Consider the following 20,490-nt stretch of genomic DNA (forward strand, 5'->3'; position numbering starts at 1 on the left):
ATCTGCACCGACACAGGAGATTTCAACATTTGACTGGTGACCTACCGGTAGGGATTTGGATTCTACCGGTAGAAACCCAGAACAGAAGGTACAAAATTTTGATTCACAAGAATTCTACCGGTAGGAGGAAAAATGGTACCGGTAGGTTCCAAGAAATTTTTTATAATCCTACCGGTAGGGAACAATTCCTACCGGTACAAAAACTGATCAGAAAGGCCACCATTTTGCACGAGAAAAACTTGAGACAGGCTACCGGTAGGAGAAAAGTTCTACCGGTAGGAAGCTAATTTTCTAGCAACACAACACTGTTCTACCGGTAGAAAGAACGGGCCTACCGGTAGGAATCCAGAATTTGGCGATTTTTCATCAGATTACAGATTTTGATCCAGACCAAACAACAACCACTACAAGCTCAAACAAAACATGGAAATACTCAAATAAGACATATGAGAACCCAAATAACATATAAGGAAAGGTAGAATTCCCTACCTCGAGTATCCAAACCGGAATCAAAGAGATTATGCAAACCCTAGCTTCCGGAATTCAAATCAAGCGAAAATACTCCGAACCAAACTTTGTCCAACACGATACAAGCTCGAATATGCAAATTAAAGATGGTTTGGGAGTTGATTGGTATGGATTTTTGGGTGGTTGGGTGAGAGAGTGAGAGAGATCGGGAGAGAGCTAAGATAAGAAATGGAAAATGAAAGTAAAAAAAAAGAAAACATTTCCCTGGTATACACGGCACACACATGCACAAATCACACAAACACCCATGGCTTTCAACTTCTCACACTTTGACCCCCAACTTTAATATTCTCAATAATCCAACACTTATTCATTTATAAATTATTAAAACATATAACGGAAATTTACGGGTCTCTACATCGAACTCCATTAACAGCTTAATGAAGTTTGGGTACAAGGAATATGATAAAACTTAAACTATTTTATGAAGTGAGTACAAGGGAAGTTTGAAAGAAATGGAAATAAAGTTGCATTAGCTTTGAGCTTTGAGCTTTAAGGTCGTGGACCTTGCCAAGGCCTCCAAAACTGAGAGTTATAGGAGCTACAAGCCTTGAGCTGCTTTAAAATGCTCCAATGCATGGTTGCCATGTGGCCTTTTAGCAAAGGCTTGGGTTTGAGCAGCTTTGAAATGCTCCAATGAGGGGCTGCTCTCTGAACAAAACGTGCATTTTACTCCAAGAAAATGGCAAAGGCCTGAGAAATCCTTCTTCTTTTTGTAAAAGGGCAAAAAGAATTTCATCTCATGCAGCAATCAAGCCATTTGAGTTGCTTCAATACTCAAGTTATTGCTTGAATGGACCTCTTCCGGGCCCACCACAGCTGAAGACTAATCTTACTTCAGACCTTCCTATCATTTTATTGGGCCTTTTATCTCTTGTCGGCCCTTAAACCCTTTGAACTTGATTCCTTATGGAACAAAGATTGAGAATCAAAAGATCAAGCAAACCTGGGTGAGCTGCTTGTGAGCAGTTTGCTTAGGTTTGCAAGAGTCATTCACTAGCATCTTCATGGGTTGTATGTACACCACCTGTCGTTGGCCTTGCTTCATGTTGAAGAATGGGGTCCCACCAGTTTAGGCCCTGAGCTGCTTGTGAGCAGCTTATCCAGATCTGCCCAGCAAGAATATTCTAGGCCTTCGAGCTGCTTGTGAGCAGCTTAAGGCCTTTGAACTACTTGTGAGCAGCTTAAGGCCCCTTCCTTTAAAGGCTTTTACATGATGTTTTTAACGCAGCGAGCTTATTCATCAATTGGGCCTGATCTTGTGGTAAATCATGGGCCTTTGTCCATTGTAAGTCTTCTAAGCCCAATCCTGGTGAGAAAACCAAGGCTTCAACTGTTTTAGGCCTATTTCGTAAGCCTTGTTACTTCTAGGAATTTGGGTTAGGCCTGGACGAAATATTCAGACCTAGTGGACTAATTCAAGCCTTGGGCCATTTTAAACCTTTAGATATTAATTTGACCCAACCCTTTTGCAAAATTCCATTTAGTCAGAGGCTCCCAAACTGGCCCAATTTCGTATGCCACTGATCGTAAGGCTCTTCAAGGCTAGAGAATAACCTTCATGACCACCTTTAAACCCATGACCTCCTATTTCGATTTCTAGCCAAAAATGGGTATAAACACATTGTTAATGTATTCTTCTTTTTTTAATTAGTCAAGGTGTGTGAACTTGATATCCATTTATAAAAAAAGAAATGCTTGGAGTATTTGGAGTAAAATGTGTAATCTTACTTAAAAAAAAGAAAAGGGTAATATTAAAAAATGCTAAAACCACACTCATGTACACAATCAAAGTCACACCCACAGTGCATGTAATATTGAAAAATGCTACAATTATACTCATGTACACACCCATACTCACATGGGCGTGAGTGCGTATTTAGATATGGTGGTGAAATGATTGCATTAAAATACTCCTAAAAGGCTTCGTTTGAAGAATTTTGCATGGAGGGAGCCATGTGCAGGGCCAGCAGGCATGTCGAGGAAGCCCAAGAACTGTGACAGAGCAATTAACACAAGGCGTCCAGCTTTGTGCCTTGGAACTCACCCACACATATTGAGCGTAGGAGAGTGTAATCTGGTTCACACGCGGGGCCCAATTAGTGTTAATTTGCAAAAGCATTAGCAAACCCATGAATTGTACTGCGTGTACCATACAACCACTAGGCCAAATACGCGCGTGCATTTTGTCCAATGAAGGACCTTAAGCGGTAAAACTTTTTAAATTAATGGATTCTAAACCTTATTAAGACCAAGCTTGGACTAATTGGCTCATTAGAGCATCCGCAATGGTAATAATTAAAATTAATAATCTAATTGTATCATGTCAGCATTTGATTATTCATTTAGTTCATAATCAAACTTAACAACCTCTACTTTCACATTGGTTATTTTTGCATCCCTAACCAAAAAAATCCCCACAATACACAATGCACATTTCTCCAATTGCAAAGTGGAGAAATAACCAATTGCACATTTCTCCAACGCACATTTAGTTTCAATCACGCATCCGACCACACCAAATTATTCGTCTTGATGAGACAATTTCAATGTAGGATGTTTTTGAGTTATTGAGTTTTGGTTATTAGTAAAAATTGTTAAATTTGGTTATGGAATAAGTGAAATTTAGTTATTTGTTAAAAAACTTGTAACTTTACTTATTAAAATGTAAAATATTTTTTTAATATTATTATTAAATTTACTTATTCACACCAGTTTGCTTATTATAATGGATACTCTTAGGCACCTACTATCGGACTTCAGATCCGGCTTTAGACCAATTTTCTGATGAAAGGAACTTTTTTATGACGGACTGACGTACTCCATTACGATTAAGTAATGAAAAAAACATTTTTACTCCAGAGCTATGAATATAATTTATGGCGCTCCGTCGAATGCATTTAAATTTGTGTTAGTCGGTTCGAATTTTGAAAAAACTATTCGCTAGAAGAGATTAACTCTTCACGCGAATAAATTTTCATGCGAATAATTTTTTTAAAATTCAAATTATTAATTATCAAAACAAACTATTGAAATTGCGTGAAGTATTGAATAAAGTTTCTCTCAAGGACTTAGTCAACGTTAATCGGAGATGCTTATATACTTGTCTCGTATAACAACGGGGCCAAGAAGGCTACAAAAAATGCAAGATTTGTTTAGATACTTATCCAAAACTAAAACCAGCAAATCCCACACACAAGAATTCTAGAGAGAGAGAGAGAGAGAGAGGGAGATGGAGACGATAGAGCACAAGACGATCACAGCGAACGGCATAAACATCCACATAGCAGAGAAAGGCCAAGGCCCACTTGTCCTCTTCCTCCACGGCTTCCCAGAACTCTGGTACTCATGGCGCCACCAAATCCTCTACATGGCGGCGCACGGCTACCGCGCCGTGGCGCCCGACCTCCGCGGCTACGGCGACACCACCGGAGCACCCGTCCACGACTCCACCAAATTCACCTCCCTTCATGTCATCGGAGACATCATTGCCCTCCTCGATGCCATAGCGCCTGATGAAAAACAGGTGCGCGAACCTATCTACCTATGTTGATCGAAATAAGGAAAATTTGAACCTATTTTTTTTTTTTTGCCTTTATTTAATTTTTCTTTGTATTGGATAAATTTTTCTCAAACTTTTTGTCATTTATTGATTCGCCGCGATAGAAATTGGAAAAGTAGAAAAAAATTGTTCGAAACTCGTAATTTTATAAAAAAAATGACAAAAAAAAGGTCAAAAAGATTGTCTTTTTACTTATTTTTGTTTTTATTCAAAAAATAAAACTCTTGGTTTTTTATTTTTTTGATTCTTTTTATTCAGACAAATCAAATCAATAAGCCACAAAAATTTGACGCAAAATAAACAAATGCAAAAAATTTGAATAGAGATAAAAAAAAAAAGAAGTCACTTGACTTTTTAATACAAATCCACCCTCTATCCTGCAAATATGGTCTAGTACTTTATTTTGGAATGTTATAAGGAATTTTTTTATATTTTGAGAAGTTTTATTTTCATTTTAAATAAATTAGAATTTTAAGAAACATTGCATCAGGGGCCAAACTACAATAGTAGTATAATGTATCTTTCCTTAAATGGTTTGTTTTCCAACTACAATAGTACTCCCTCCGTCCCAAAATATTTGTCCGGTCCGCAAAACGAGGACTTAAAAATAATGCATTTCTTTTAAGAAAAAATCCAAACTTTTTTCATAAATTAAAAGAACTCATCGATATTTAGTGAATTGTTGAAAAAAATTTAAATTTTTCTTGCAAAAAATATATTATTTTTACATCCTCGTTATGCGGACCGGACAAACATTATAGGACGGAGGGAGTAGTACAATGTAACTTTCCTTAAATGGTTTGTTTTCCCGATAGAGGCCCAGCAAAATGCGAGGATTGAGTAACAATTATATGATCTCAATGTGATGATCCCTATCTGATTCTGATTCCTCATGTGATACAAAACGAGACTCGTCGTATCACGATCCGAACCATTCATTTGATAGGTCTCAATGTATTTACCATCATATTTGTCTAAAGAGAGATAAACTGTGAGAATCTGTCTATGTGTTTCTGTTGTGAAATTATGATTTGTTTAAATGGATACTAGAGTTCAATGCAAGCGGATATCACATGTGTATCAAAAAATCTGTGTCCGAATGTATGCGTCTGAAGCATTAATCTGATTGGGGGATAATTATATGTCAAATGCAGGTGTTTGTGGTTGCGCATGACTGGGGGGCGGTTCTTGCGTGGTTTTTGTCCTTGTATAGGCCTGATAGAGTCAAGGCTTATGTGTGTTTGAGCGTCCATTTTACTCCCAGGAATCCTATGATGACGACTATTGGGGCGATGCGAAAGTACTTTGGGGATGACCATTACATGTGCCGATTTCAGGTACTCTCTTGTCCATCTTTAAAATTAAAAAAAAAAGAAAAGAAAAGAAAAGAAGAAGAAAGGTACTCCATTGTCTACATCAGATGGAACATCTCTAACCATCTGTTGTACCGTTACCGGCTTCTGGCTGATAAATGTTGGGTGGTCAATTCTTCCGTTCACCATTATGAGGACGAGTATGCTTGTGTGAGTTAATTGCGAAACAATGTACTCGTAAGTGCCAACCGGCTGGAGGTTCGCCAGATCGATGCCTAAGTCCCCATTCCATAAATCCAAATAAGTACTTAAAAAATAAGGATTTATTTTCAAGTTTAAAAATAATAGGCATACGAAAATAATTTTTCAATTTTTTTTGTACGGTTTGATCGATCTCGATGAGAACTATATGAAACTATCAAACAAGATCTATATTGTATATTTTTTAATTTCAATAAGCCTATTATTTTTAAACTTGAAAATTACAAATAAACACTTATTTTTTAAGGGGCCTTTCTGGAATGGGGCCTAAGTCAGCCTCTATCCAAGAGAATACTCTACAGTAAAAGTTTGGAATACCTTTTTAGAGTTATTTGGAGAGAGTTATTTGGCCCATAAGCACCTTGTGCCATTACAATGGCCTTGTGGGATGATGTTGCTGAGTAGGGGTGTAAACAGCCAAGCCAAGCCAAGCTGAGCCCAGTTTTGTATTGTTTGAGCTCGGCTTGTCTATTAAACTTGATGTTACTGAGTAGGAGTGCTCTAATGACACTGCCTGCAAAAAGCATTTTCACTAGGAAAATAGAGGAAACAAAATTGATATATACACAAGACCTCCATAACAAAATTTCACTCAATTGAGGTGGGTGAGCTTGGAATTGTAAGCCAAAATGCTGAGTGCGTTGATTTAGAATGAAAAAATTATACACGGCCACATTATTCTGAACGAGTTTAATGTAAACCATATATTATTGTTTCTCTGTCTATTATATCTGCTGTGATACTGAATTTCGAGTTTTCAAATTCTCTAGTAATACTTGTTTTCTATAAAAAAAAATTCTCTTGTACTCCTTGGTTTGTGCGTAGTTTCTCCATTGCTATATCATAGCCCTGTTTTCGAAGGTTTGACTGCTGAGTTTAATTATATCAAACTTGGATTCCCAATAGCTACCAGATCAAGTTCTGGCTATTTCACATGAAATTTAAGTTTGGCCCTCGAATACATAACTTTTACTGCTTATTTATTGTGGTCAAAATCTGGACATTTCAGAATAGGTGTTTTACTATGCAGCTTTTACGCAATACACTGGCAACAGTTAGGTGCATTGCATTTTGTCGACAATGTAGGAAAATATTTTTCGTAATAACTGGATGTTTGGACCAACTTGTGTGCACCTCAACTAAATTCGAGGCCCTAAAGTTAACGACTTGACAAACCTCCGGTGCTCCCAATATTTGGAATGTTATGTTCATTGAGAACCTACGAGGATATACACTTGTGCTGGAGACCGCACTCTAGGCTATGAATGGCACTAAAAGGATCAGAATTGGGAGCCCCTACTCTATGTCTATTTAGCTTATTTGTGTTGGTGAGTTGCAGCTGGGTACTTCCCTTGAATTTCTTAATAAGGAACTCAATACCAAGCCATTTGATGACATTAGTAGAGATTCAAATTTATGAACAGTTTGCTTAAGATGTCTAAAACTCTAATCTAAATCATGTGGTAGGAACCTGGAGATATCGAAGCTGAATTTGCCCAAATTGGTGTTAGAAAGGTGGTCAAAAAATTACTAACATACCGCCATCCCGGTGCAATTTATTTCCCTAAAGGAAAAGGATTGGGGAGTTTTCCTGATACTTCAGATACCTTGCCTTCTTGGTTATCAGAAGAAGATGTTGATTATTATGCCAGCAAATTTGAAAAGAATGGCTTCACTGGAGGAATTAACTACTACCGAGCTTTGGATCTGTAAGTTGCCTTCCATATTGTTGCTAATTTTGGATTCTTGGAAGTTAGAACACAACTTTTCCACCAGCACGAGGAAATTTTCATAATTAGAGTACATAAATTCTCATGATTAGAGACAAACTGCAGCTTCTTTTGATATGATATTCAGACTCATCTTCAATCACCATCAAGTTTATGATCACCTCACTTGCTGCTTTCTCCAAGCTTTGTTTTTCCATCATTCAAAAGGCTTTTTTCAAATGTCATGAACACCATACAAGAATGATGTGAATCTTGCCTTTTTTGCTCGTAGTTCGAATTCACGTTGTTGAGTACCCGCCGCTCAAGAATGCCAATGTTGCAGCATTCTTTTGGATTCACCTCTGAAGTTGATTCCTCTTTTCCTTTTGGCAATTGTTGATATTCAACTCAGCAGTTGGTCAAATTTTTCGAGGAGAATCCTTGTCATTCAGTTTATCGTATCTCATAACTATGTTTGATTGTAGCTTGAGGGATAGGCTTGTTTTTGCTTGATACATTCTGATGGGGTTGACTACAAATTTTCACATTTTCCATTTAACCTCTACATTGCAGAAATTGGGAGCTCACAGCACCCTGGACAGGGGCCCAAGTTAAAGTGCCTACGAAGTTCATAGTGGGCGACTTAGACCTGGTATACAACATCCCAGGGGTCAAGGAATACATACAAGGCGGCGGATTCAAGAAAGATGTGCCTCTGTTGGATGAAGTTGTCATCATGGAAGGAGTAGCACACTTCCTGAACCAAGAAAAGCCCGACGAGATCAACCAACACATTCTTGAGTACCTCAAGAAGTTCTGATTTACCCCTCCCTTACGTTGTCTGGGATCTATGGAGTTTTGAAGGTTTTTGTGAAGGAAAATGATGTGTTTCTTCTTCATTACACATGAAGAGGCTATATGTATTTTCTCTGCTGTTCACAATTCCTTCGAAAACTCCGAGCTCCAAAAAGACAGCCATGTTGTGGTTTTTTTTTTTTTTTTTTTTTTTTTGTGCTTGGCAACCACCATGTTGTGTTTCATGTAATAAGTTTCACACACTAGAGATCACAAACTTTTTGTGTGTGCCTGTTAGTGTCGCTGCTGGAGTTTAGCATTTATAAATTTCAGGTCATTTTGATCCTAATCTCTTGTTTGGAGTTTATGAACGGGAAAAAAATGAAGTGTTTTTAGCTTCTACAAATTTCAGGTAACTTGGATCCTAATCCCTTCAAGTGGATTGATCCACCAGCTAATTCCTTGTTCACTTGCACCCCTCATGAGGCTGTCAAGTTGTTGGAGTAATGAATAGCAAAGCTCTCCTTTTCTCCTACAAATTGGTGTATTTTGATAGGGAAAACGTATAGCAGAAATGTAGTAAGTTGCGAGGGAGGGAAAGAAACCGATGGGTTTCCTGTACATAGGTTTTAGTGTGAGTGAAACCTCTGTAATCTCCTCTCATATTGTAATCAGAGTAAAAATATACTTGCGTGTTTGGTTTTTGATCGCCCTAACATAGCGTTCCAAGGAGATAGTAAATTGATAGAAATTTTAGTCGTAAAATTGTTCCAACAGGTTTTTGCAAAGAAAAAGAAAGTGTAGTGACACAGACGAAAAATTATTCAATGCTCTCAGGGCACCGCCACATGATGTCCCATGTCTTTTTCTCCATCACATTGTTGTGGGATTCAAGACAAAGTACGTACATTCCACCATAAAGTGTAGTTGAGAATGTCCCCGGGCACTGGTGAAAGGAAGACAAAATTAAGTTGACCTTGCCTTATTTGCTTTGAAAGAAATAGGTAAGAAAGTTTATAAAAAGACAAGGAAGACAGGGTAAGAAAAGTTTTTTTTTTTTTTCCTCAAACTATAAATTGATATACTGTTGAATTTATATTGGGAAAATTAGGCATAAATATGATAAAATAATTTTCATTTAAGAGGAAGAACGTCAGCAAAATAATTTTCAGTGAAGGTCTTTCCACTTTTTGAATTTTTTAGTCATAAGGTCAAAACATGTTTAGGCACTTTTATAGGGTTTTAGGGTGCAATTTCCTATTATAGGGTCTTAGTGACTTAGGCACTTTTATAGAACACATTTATCATTATGTTTGATTGCAAAATGTGCTTGTCCTTGACCTTAAAAAATAAAAATATAAGAGATTTTTGGCTAAATCTCCCTTTTATATTTTGTGCTCATATAAATACGTAATTAGCCGAAAGTTAAAGTTCGCCTTTTTTTTTTTTTATTACAAAGTTCGCCTTGAATCCTCAAAATATATGGGATGGGTAATTCTAAGCAGATATACGGAGTATAAAGAACACATCTTGCACATATCGAAGGACGTGGCAGTGACAATGTGCCCCACCCAAATACGCATTTTTATAAGATTTTATTTTTCTTAATTATCTCTCACTGGACAAGTGACTATTCAGTGCTGACTCTGTCACGGTCATTTTCCACCACACGACGGTAATAACTCAAACAAATGTACGTTGAAAAATGCTCCTGCAAATATCACGTGACTATGCTCCAGCAGCCGTTCAAAATTATTCCGTGCCTCAACGGCACGACCACTTGATGTCCCATGACCTTTTCCAGCACACATTATGATAGAATCGATACAATTTCTCTTGACAGCTTCCCTCCATGTCGTTGGGGACATCGTTGCTCTTCTCGATGCCATTGCGCCTGATGAACACCAGATGGTTGATCAATTGATTTTTGACTGTTTGTTTCAAAAGATTGTAGGTAGGCCTGTTAATGGACCGGATCTAATCCGGATCTGATCCAAAAAATTCAATCCGGATCCGGATCCGATAAAGTCGATTTGATAATCCGAATCCGGTAATTCAATACGGATCCGGATCGGATCGGATTAAATCCGTTATCAATCCGAATCCGAACTTTATTTTTTTAATTTTTTAACTTTTTTTTAAAAAATAGTAATTTTTTTTTTTGAAAAAAAAAAGGTTTAAGAAGTTGTATTTTTATTTTTTTTCCGAAAATATATATTTTTGAAAAAAAAATTGTATTTTTTTGAAAAATATTTTTTTTTTTTGCTAAAATTTTTGAAGTAAAAAAAGTTTCCGGATCGGATTCGGATTTTCGGATCGGATCCGGATTTTTCGGATTCAGATCTGGATTACCACTATCGAATTTGAGTCTCATCGGATCCGGTCCATTGACAGGCCTAATTGTAGAAATACATATTTTCTCTGTATTTTGAGAATTATCCTAGTCTAGGGGCACTTTCAGAATTTTAGCTCAGCGGTAACATGAACATTTTTTGATAACTCTGTTGTACGGAAAAAGCATTTTATGACGCGAAAAAAACATTGGACCCCTAAATTATTATGGCAAGAAAGATGACCCCGTTCCAGTTTATTTAAAAAGGAACTTTTAGAAAAGGAAGATAATTTCAAGCTCAAAAATCATGTATTTACGTAAATAATTTTTCTACCAATATGGATTTGGTTTGATAAATTTCATTGAGATCTTTTAAACGGTGCAAAAAAAAATTAAAAAATTATTTTTCATTTTCATTATATTTGAACTTGAAATTACCTTATTTTCTTTTTGAAAAAAAAGATTTAAAAAGAAAATGGAACGGCACCTAAATGCATGAAGAAAATGGTTGAACTAATTTGAAACTAAAAATGAACAAAAATGGAAGTCGGTTTGATACTTATCGGGATTCGAACAATGACTTTCTACACAAACAATGAAAAACTAGCAATTAAATTAAGAAATGGTTTTGATTATACAAATAATATTTCAATGACTTTCATTTAAAGACTACAAGATACTTGAACCAAAAGCCTTTGTTCTTTTTAAAAAAAAATAAAACAGAAGACAATAATAAAAAAATCATTCATGTCTTTTGGTATTTTTATTTTTAATTTTTTTTTGTGGTAAAGATGTCTTTTGGTATTTGAGAGAGAACAATGAACTTAAATGGCCCTCTTTCTAGCATATGCATGGTAGGATTGATTATAGAAAAATTGTGAGAATAATCAATGAATTCTGTTGGAAATTTACGGAATTTTGGATGAATGAAATTGGGGCTACCGGAGGGTCTCTCGAGGCAGTCGTGCATGTCCCGGGTTCATTGTATCTGGACGCACCACAATCAATAGACGTATTGATGTGTGAATTTCGTAACTCCTGTAACCCATCATCATGATTGTCATTCACTATTGTAACCTCCCTATTCGTTGACAGAATTCATTGGCCTGTTAATGGCAGCAGGAGTTTCATAGGCCACCATCACTCTATAAAAGGGGGCTCACGTTTTTGGAGAAGGCACAAGCAAATTCACCACATTCCAGCATACTCTGATATTCGTTCTTGAGAGAGGGGGCATGCGGTATTCAGTTCGCCAGGGCGGTCGAGGGCGGTCGACGGTGGTGTTCCGACGGCTTGCGGTTTAGCCGAGCCAACCTTTGGGGGAAGTCACCTACGCAACCTATAACACCCACGGTAGTCGGCGAATCTTATAAGAAGACTGTGGTATCACAAAAGACTCGGTTCGATATTCTGAAAATTCAATTTGTATCTTGACTGTTTCAATCTATTCTGTATTTGTATTTTGTTACGATTATGTAATTGTTAGTACATTATTATTGAAATCATTCTCTGGATTTTCTGTATACGCCGAATTTTCCCAACAAATTCTACACTGGTAACACCCCTGAGCGTGGGTCCCTGAATACTTGTCTCCTTTCCATATGCTTATAAAAATGCAAATTTGTTTAGGTGCTTGATACTTCTCCGAAACTAAAAACCAACAAATCCCACACAGAAGAATTCTAGAGGGAGAAAGAGTGATGGAGACGATAGAGCACAAGACGATCACAGCAAACGGCATAAACATCCACATAGCAGAGAAAGGCCAAGGCCCACTTGTCCTCTTCCTCCACGGCTTCCCAGAACTCTGGTACTCATGGCGCCACCAAATCCTCTACATGGCGGCGCACGGCTACCGTGCCGTGGCGCCCGACCTCCGCGGCTACAGCGACACCACCGGAGCACCCGTCCACGACTCCACCAAGTTCACCTCCCTTCATGTCGTCGGAGACATCATTGCCCTGCTCGATGCCATCGCGCCTGATGAAAAACAGGTGGGCTAACCTATCTACCTATGTCGATCTAAATAAGGAATAAAAGAACCCGTGTATAAATGGATGCGGTGGGGTCAATTGACTTCTCTTTGTTTTTACTTCCTCGGTCCCGCAAAGATGGTGGAGTATTTTATTTTGGAATGTTAATTTTTTTTTATTTATATTTTGAGAAGTTTTAAAAAATCTAATTTGTGTGTTTTCATTTTGTTACTCCTTTTCTCCTTCCTTGAATAAAATTGGATTTAAGAAACATTGAATCAAGGGGCCAAACTGAAACAATAGTAGTACAATGTAATAATTATCTTTCCTTAAATAGTTTGTTTTCCGGATAGAATGGAGGGAGTAACAATTAATTATATGATCTCAATAAGATGATCCTATCTGATTCCTTATGTGATGAAAAACGAGATTCATCATGATCCCAATTTATGATCTGATGACGCAGCGGAATTAACAAAGAGATTAGTTGCGTACTAATCAAACGAATGATAGGTACTCGTAGCCACGAGCAGTTCTTGAATCTTCAAGAGAAAAAGACAAAGTCTGAATATTATTGATAATAAGCTATAAAAGTTTTATAATTGAATAGGTTACAGCCCTTTTTATAAGACCCTAACCCTAGAAATCCTATTGTAAAAGAAATAATAAATCATGCCAAAACAAGCGGCATTAAATAAAAGATATTTCCTAATTAATTAAATTAAAATCCTAATTCTTATAGACCAAGAATCCTAATAAAGGTAGAAATCAAAATCAAACTGAATATGGAAAGTTTATAATTCTAACCTAAACGAAAATCTTCCTAGCCAAAATCTTATTCTAAAACAATAAAAATAAAATACAAAAACTCTACATTTTTGTCCTACATCAGTCTCCTTTTCTTCAAAAGAACTCGCCCTCGAGTTCTCATTAGAAACTTGCCACCTTCCCTTCCAAAGAAATAGGTATTTGGAATACTTCAACCTCTCGCTTGTCTTCCAAAAATCATTCAAAGAAAAGTATTCATGCAATGATCTTTTCTCTTCCTGCTTCAATTTGTTGACAAGATTCACTAGACGAATGTTGGGAACCCAAGCAAATTGATGCACTCCAAGAAAATCTAATAAATGAGCATTATGTTGATGTTGCAAATTATCTTGAGCTTGATTTAGTTCCGATTCCTTCGATGTCCCTAAAGTAAGTGGAACATCACCTTTGCAGTCGGCTATGCAAGGATCAGAAGTTGCTAGATTAAAAACAGACAAGTCATGTGCCTTCAATTCTAAAACTTCACCATTGCCATCTTCACCATCACGAGTCCTTTCTTGACTAGTATCAGCCAATAGTTCTGTATTGCTAGTCGGGCTTTGTTGATTTTCTTGTTCATGAGGTCCATCAACTAGACCACTGATATTCCCCTCAAGTGATGAATGTTGACGGATAAGAGCTTTGAAGTGATGCCCATTGGTTGACTCATGTACCCCCGCATCCCGCCTATCATCTCTTTCCTCCGAACTCTCTTCAATTTCAGGAGTCATTGCTTCCCAATTAGCAACAGAAAGAATTAACTCATCTGGGCTATCAACAAACATCTTTTCTTTCCCCCCATCCTCTTTCTCTCTAATATTACTTGGGATGTTTTTGGTAAAATCATCCCTAGTCAGCAAAACCCAATTGTCGAGGTCAACGTGATCCACTTGAAGCGAGCTCGGCTCCTCTTTAACACAAATTTTAGTATCAACCATCTCCAATGGATAATTGTTTTGGTCCTTAACAACTTGGTCGCCAACTTCTGTTTCAACTTTTTTACCATCAACTCCCTCTATGACCGCCTTATCAATTTCTTCAATCACATCTTTGGCAAGAGTAGTTGTATTCTGTTGATTTGATTAGTACTTTTCATCCAATAATTGTTTATAATTATGCGGCAAAAATCTCACCATCAGACATTTTTTTATTCTTAACCATGCAAAAATATGGCGTTTGTTCTGTTGATCTCGCGAAGATTGCAAGTCTAACCACCAATCTAGGGCTGGACCTGTAAGCTTTAACAACACGTACTTCCACTTTTCTCCATTCGAGATTTTCATATACTCAAAAGCATCCTCAAGATTAAGTATCCAATCTAGAATATCCTCAAAATATTCAGAACCACTAAATTTAGGTAAATTATTATAATACCTGAAATTTGGTTGCCGCTTCATCGACTGATAATCATCATGGTTCTCGAATAGCTCGCCTTCAAATTCATTCATAGTATCGTAGTGATAATAAGAATATCCTCCGGAGACGTTTTGGTGAATAGGTTGGTTGCAGGCAAATCCCTTAACGTAGTTCCTATTCTGGTTAGGAGGTTGGCGATGGGCAAATCCCAACGTGCGATCCTTCTCAACCCTTTCTGCCCTTTGGCGATTTTGTAGAGTTAACCCCTGCAGCAACTCACGGATCTCTGCGAACTGAGTGCGAGTATCTTGACGGATCTCGGCTAATAGAGTGCTTCGATCTTGCAACTGTGTTCAGTTATCCTCCATCATCCTCCTTAGGTCAGTAAGCCCACGACCAACGTCAATGGGTGTGTCTTCTTCTATGTTTGGTGCCATCGAACCAGGCAAAGCCTTGCTCTGATACCACTTGACGCAGCGGAATTAACAAAGAGATTAGTTGCGTACTAATCAAACGAATGATAGGTACTCGTAGCCATGAGCAGTTCTTAAATCTTCAAGAGAAAAAGACAAAGTCTGAATATTATTGATAATAAGCTATAAAAGTTTTATAATTGAATAGGTTACAGCCCTTTTTATAAGACCCTAACCCTAGAAATCCTATTGTAAAAGAAATAATAAATCATGCCAAAACAAGCGGCATTAAATAAAAGATATTTTCTAATTAATTAAAATAAAATCCTAATAAAGGTAGAAATCAAAATCAAACTGAATATGGAAAGTTTATAATTCTAACCTAAACGAAAATCTTCCTAGCCAAAATCTTATTCTAAAACAATAAAAATAAAATACAAAAACTCTACATTTTTGTCCTACATCATCTGAACCGTTCATTTAGTAGGGGTTTCAATGTTCTTAACATCATATTTGTCTGAAGAGAAATATACGGTGGTTAGAGTCTGTCCGTCTATTTTTGTTGTGAGATTATGAATTGTTTAAATGGAAACAGGAGTTCAATGCAAGCGGATATCACGTGTATCGAATGATCTGTGTCCGAATGTATGCGTCTGCAAAATTAATCTGATTGGGGGATAATTATATAAAGTGCAGGTGTTTTTGGTTGCGCATGACTGGGGGGCGATTCTTGCGTGGTTTTTGTGTTTGTATAGGCCTGACAGAGTGAAGGCTTATGTGAGTTTGAGCGTCCATTTTACTCCCAGGAATCCTAAGATGAAGACTATTGAGACGATGCGCAAGTATTTTGGGGATGACCATTACATGTGCCGATTTCAGGTACCCTCTTGTCCATCTTTAAAATAAAAAAATATTAGTAATGAGAAAAAATGTACTCCATTGTCTACATAAGATAGAGCATCTCTAACCATCTGTTTTACCACTACCGGCTCCGGCTGTTATTGAACGTTGGGTTGTCAATTCTTCCGTTCACCGTTACCGGGTCCGGATGAGTATGCTTGGGAGAGCAAATTGCGAAACAATGTTGGGTTGTCAAATTACATTTTGTGGACAGTGTAGGCAAATATTTTTCGTAATAACTGTATGTTTGAGCTAGCTTCCGTGCACCTCAACTAAATTTGAGGCCCTAAGGTTAACAACCGGACAAACCTCTAGTGGCTCCAAGATTTGGAATATTGTCATACTCTATGTCGATTTAGTGTATATGTGTTTGTGAGTTGCAGCTGTGTGCTTCCCTGGAATTTCTTAACAACGAACTATACACCACGCCATTCGATGACATTAGTAGAGATTCAAATTTATCAACAGTTGTAGACACCCCATTCTGGACTGTCCAGATAACGTTATTTGTCGATTTTTTATTTCCCCAATGATGATTTTAGTCGAAAACAGTTTAAGGACAAAGGTGTGGTTGAGCTTTGAGCGTCCCAAGCCTCTTTCAAACTCATATCAAACCCTTCAAACCAGAGCCAAACAGCCCCAGCAAAACCAAACTGGCTCACACCAGTGTCCTGAAGGCGTACGCCAGTTATCTGCCACGTGTCAATCATCGACCAGTGGCCCAGCTTTTACTGGCGCACGCCAGTTAATAGTGGCGCATGCCAGTCAAACCCAGTCAAATCAACTTTATTCAGCCACTTGGACGAGACTTTTGTGCCACCCTGACGTCGGCCACAGTAGCCCCTGATGATTATATCGGCCAGGCCCGCTCCCCCTCTCTCCTACACCCCCCATCAACTAGTCCCATGCATTTAATGCATGGGAAGGCTCCCTTTTTGACCCAAGCCAGCCAAACAGCCCTTTAGCACCAACTGATCTCAGTCACTCCCCCTCTATAAATACCCCCCTTGCATTCATTTGCAAGGGGTTAGCATCATCAAGAAGTAAAAAAAAACTCCCCTCTCCTCTCTTCTTGCTTTCTTCTTCTTCTTCCATTGAAAGATAAAGGAAAGAAGCCCACTTCCATATACCTCCACTGACATCTAGTCACCATACAACATCCATCTTCAACCTTTAGGCTCTAAACCACCTTCAAACTTCAACACCCAAAAGGTATACCACCTTTGCATTCCTTTTTGTTTTCGGCCCCTGAGGGGAACCAGCAAGGCCCAGGCTAGTAAACAATACTAGTCCTGGCCTTGAACTGGTAAAATACAACAATCGTATGCGATGATACTTGGCGCACGCCAGTTTCTACATGCCGTACGCCAGTCATGGCAGTACGAGCACAACTGGCGTGGGGATCATGGATCGTCATTCCTTTTGTTTTATCTTTCTGTCAATCACCCTCGCATGCTAAATGACCAGTTTACTATTTTCTGTGTGTTTACTACTGTTTAGATAAAGGTTATTGCTTACTCTTTGTCTATTCAAAAGGCCTCTGGGATCCTTCTGGTCATGTTCCAGAGCCCAGATGATGCAAAAGCCAAGCACTGGATTAGGGCCAAACGTGCGTACGACAGTCCATTACTGGCGTACGGCAGTTAAAGCTAGGATCCAGTGGCTGGCCCTTGCATCTTAGTTTAGTCTTGGCCTCCTTCCTGTCCCCACTCTGTTTAGGGGGTTTCTTGTCTATTTTCATGGCTTCAAGCCATCTCATCTGTCTGTAAATATATAAGTCCTGCTTATTTAACTGCATGGTTTGTCCTGGGTGTGCGCTGGTCCTTTTCCAGAGCCCAGAGGGTTGCAAACAAGGACTGTGAAACTAGATGAGTGGAGTACGCCAGTCTCCCTGTGGCGTGCGCAAGTCAAATCAACATGCAGTGGCTCGGCTAGTGCATGCTAGTAGAACTTGCTCACGCCCCTGCGGAGCGGCGTACTGCAATTTGTCCAGTTTGCTCAGTGTTTATTCTCAATCTATATTTAGCATTGCAATCAAGCCATTCATAAACATTTTGTCACATAAATCACAACTTGTTATAATGCTTTAATCCCCATTATCTGTTCTCCCGCCCTAACTGGCTAAAAAATGATCAAATGAGAGAAAAATGCAAGCGCTTTTTACAAAATGCCCGAGTAGAGACCGATCTCCGGATTGGGCGAGAGGGGTGCCATAAAACCCTTCCCCTCTCGTAACCTGGCTCCCGAACCTCAGATATCGAAGGTAACGACGGTCCAGTCTACAAGCCTTTTCAAAAATTAAACAAATGTGGTAAACGTTTTCGAGTTCGGTTCCTTGGGTGCTCTCACCGCTAAAATCCGAGTGGCGACTCTGAATCGAAGCGTTTCGCCGCGCTTTTCCAAACAAAGAGGGTTGCACCTCAATTTTCTACCAGCGAAATTTCCGGGGCGCGTGCCCACAACAGTTTGCTTAAGATGTTTAAAACTCTAATCTAAATCAATTGGTAGGAACCTGGAGATATTGAAGCTGAATTTGCCCAAATTGGTGTTAGAGAGGTGGTCAAAAAATTACTAACTTACCGCCATCACGGTGCATTATATTTCCCTAAAGGAAAACGATTGGGGAGTTTTCCTCATACTTCAGATACCTTGCCTTCTTGGTTATCAGAAGAAGATGTTGATTATTATACTAGCAAATTCGAAAAGAACGGGTTCACTGGAGGAATTAACTACTACCGAGCTTTGGATCTGTAAGTTGCCTTCCATGTTGTTGTTAATTTTGGATTCTTGGACGTTAGAACACAACTTTTCCACCAGCATGAGGAAATTTTCATAATTAGAGTACATAAATTCTCATGATTAGAGACAAACTGCAGCTTCTTTTGATATGATATTCAGACTCGTCTTCAATCACCATCAAGTTTATGATCACCTCATTTGCTGCTTTCCCCAAGCTTTGTTTTTCCATCATTCAAAATAGGCTCCTTTCAAATGTCATGAACACCATACAAGAATGATGTGAATCTTGCCTTTTTTGCTCTTAGTTCGAATTCACGTTGTTGAGTACCCGCTGCTCAAGAATGCCAATGTTGCAGCATTCTTTTGGATTCACCTCTGAAGTTGGTTCCTCTTTTCCTTTTGGCAATCGTTGATATTCAACTTAGTACTTGGTCAAATTTTTCGAGGAGAATCCTTGGCATTCAGTTTATCGTATCTCATCATTATGTTTGATTGTAGCTTGTGGGATAGGCTTGTTTTTGCTTGATACATTCTGATGGGGTTGACTGCCAATTTTCACATTTTCTCATCATTATGTTTGATTGTAGCTTGTGGGATAGGCTTGTTTTTGCTTGATACATTCTGATGGGGTTGACTGCAAATTTTCACATTTCCATTTAACCTCTACATTGCAGAAATTGGGAGCTCACAACACCCTGGACAGGGGCCCAAGTTAAAGTGCCTGCGAAGTTTATAGTGGGGGACTTAGACTTGGTATATAACATCCCAGGGGTCAAGGAATACGTACAAGGCGGCGGATTCAAGAAAGATGTGCCTCTGTTGGATGAAGTTGTCATCATGGAAGGAGTAGCACACTTCCTGAACCAAGAAAAGCCCGACGAGATCAACCAACACATTCTTGAGTACCTCAAGAAGTTCTGATTTACACCTCCCTTACGTTGTCTGGGATCTATGGAGTTTTGAAGGTTATTGTGAAGGAAAATGATGTGTTTCTTCTTCATTACACATGAAGAGGCTATGTGTATTTTCTCTGCTGTTCACAATTCCTTCGAAAACTCCAAGCTCCAAAAAGACCGCCGTGTTGTGTTTTTTTTTGTGCTCGGCAACCACCATGTTGTGTTTGTGTTTCATGTAATAAGTTTCACACACTAGAGATCACAAACTTGTAGTGTGTGCCAGTTAGTGTCGCTGCCGGTGTTCAGCATTTATAAATTTCAGGTCATTTTGATCCTAATCTCTTGTTTGGAGTTTATGAACGGGAAAAAAAGAAGAGTTTTTAGCTTCTACAAATTTCAGGTTACTTGGATCCTAATCCCTTCAAGTAGATTGATCCACCAGCTAATTCCTCCTTGTTCACTTGCACCCCTCATGAGGCTGTCAGGTTGTTGGAGTAATGAATAGCAAAGCTCTCCTTTTCTCTAATAAATTGGTGTATTTTGATAGGGAAAACGTATAGCAGAAATGTAGTGAGTTGCGAGGGAGGGAAAGAAACCGATGGGTTTCCTGTATATAGGTTTTTGTGTGAGTGCAACCTCTGTAATCTCCTCTCATACTATATTATAATTCGTTGCCTGTCGACGTACCCATTTTTGGAAAACAGAGTAAAAAATATACTTGTGTGTTTGGTTTTTGATCGCCCTAACATAGCGTTCCAAGGAGATAGTAGATTGATAGAAATTTTAGTCGTAAAATTGTTCCAACAGGTTTTTGCAAAGAAAAAGGAAGTGTAGTGACGCGGAAGAAAAAAGAATTCAATGCTCTCGGGACATCGCCACGTGGTGCCCTATGTTTTTTTCTCCATG

The 20,490-nt window shown here is 38.4% G+C and overlaps 3 protein-coding genes across 4 annotated transcripts in view; all 3 read left to right on the forward strand.

Moving 5' to 3' along the window:
* The window catches only part of LOC131317647 (glyoxysomal fatty acid beta-oxidation multifunctional protein MFP-a-like), a 105,234-nt gene that overhangs the window by 58,833 nt on the left and 25,911 nt on the right, over positions 1-20,490 (forward strand). The window lies entirely within an intron of this gene.
* Positions 3,656-8,517, forward strand: LOC131317651 (uncharacterized). 2 transcript variants are annotated; one of them, XM_058347198.1, is made up of 4 exons: positions 3,658-4,054; positions 5,245-5,427; positions 7,132-7,373; positions 7,947-8,517. In XM_058347198.1, the coding sequence occupies exons 1-4, from the start codon at positions 3,761-3,763 to the stop codon at positions 8,191-8,193; spliced, it is 966 nt and encodes a 321-aa protein (XP_058203181.1). In that variant the 5' UTR covers positions 3,658-3,760; the 3' UTR covers positions 8,194-8,517. The 2 variants fall into 2 exon arrangements, with proteins under 2 accessions (XP_058203182.1, XP_058203181.1); XM_058347199.1 differs by lacking the exon at positions 5,245-5,427 and having other exon boundaries at positions 3,656-4,054.
* Positions 12,158-19,777, forward strand: LOC131317652 (uncharacterized). The gene is made up of 4 exons (XM_058347200.1): positions 12,158-12,494; positions 15,746-15,928; positions 18,458-18,699; positions 19,363-19,777. The coding sequence occupies exons 1-4, from the start codon at positions 12,201-12,203 to the stop codon at positions 19,607-19,609; spliced, it is 966 nt and encodes a 321-aa protein (XP_058203183.1). The 5' UTR covers positions 12,158-12,200; the 3' UTR covers positions 19,610-19,777.

Source organism: Rhododendron vialii, chromosome 2a (genome assembly GCF_030253575.1).
Source record: "Rhododendron vialii isolate Sample 1 chromosome 2a, ASM3025357v1".
Classification (NCBI taxonomy): Eukaryota; Viridiplantae; Streptophyta; class Magnoliopsida; order Ericales; family Ericaceae; genus Rhododendron; species Rhododendron vialii.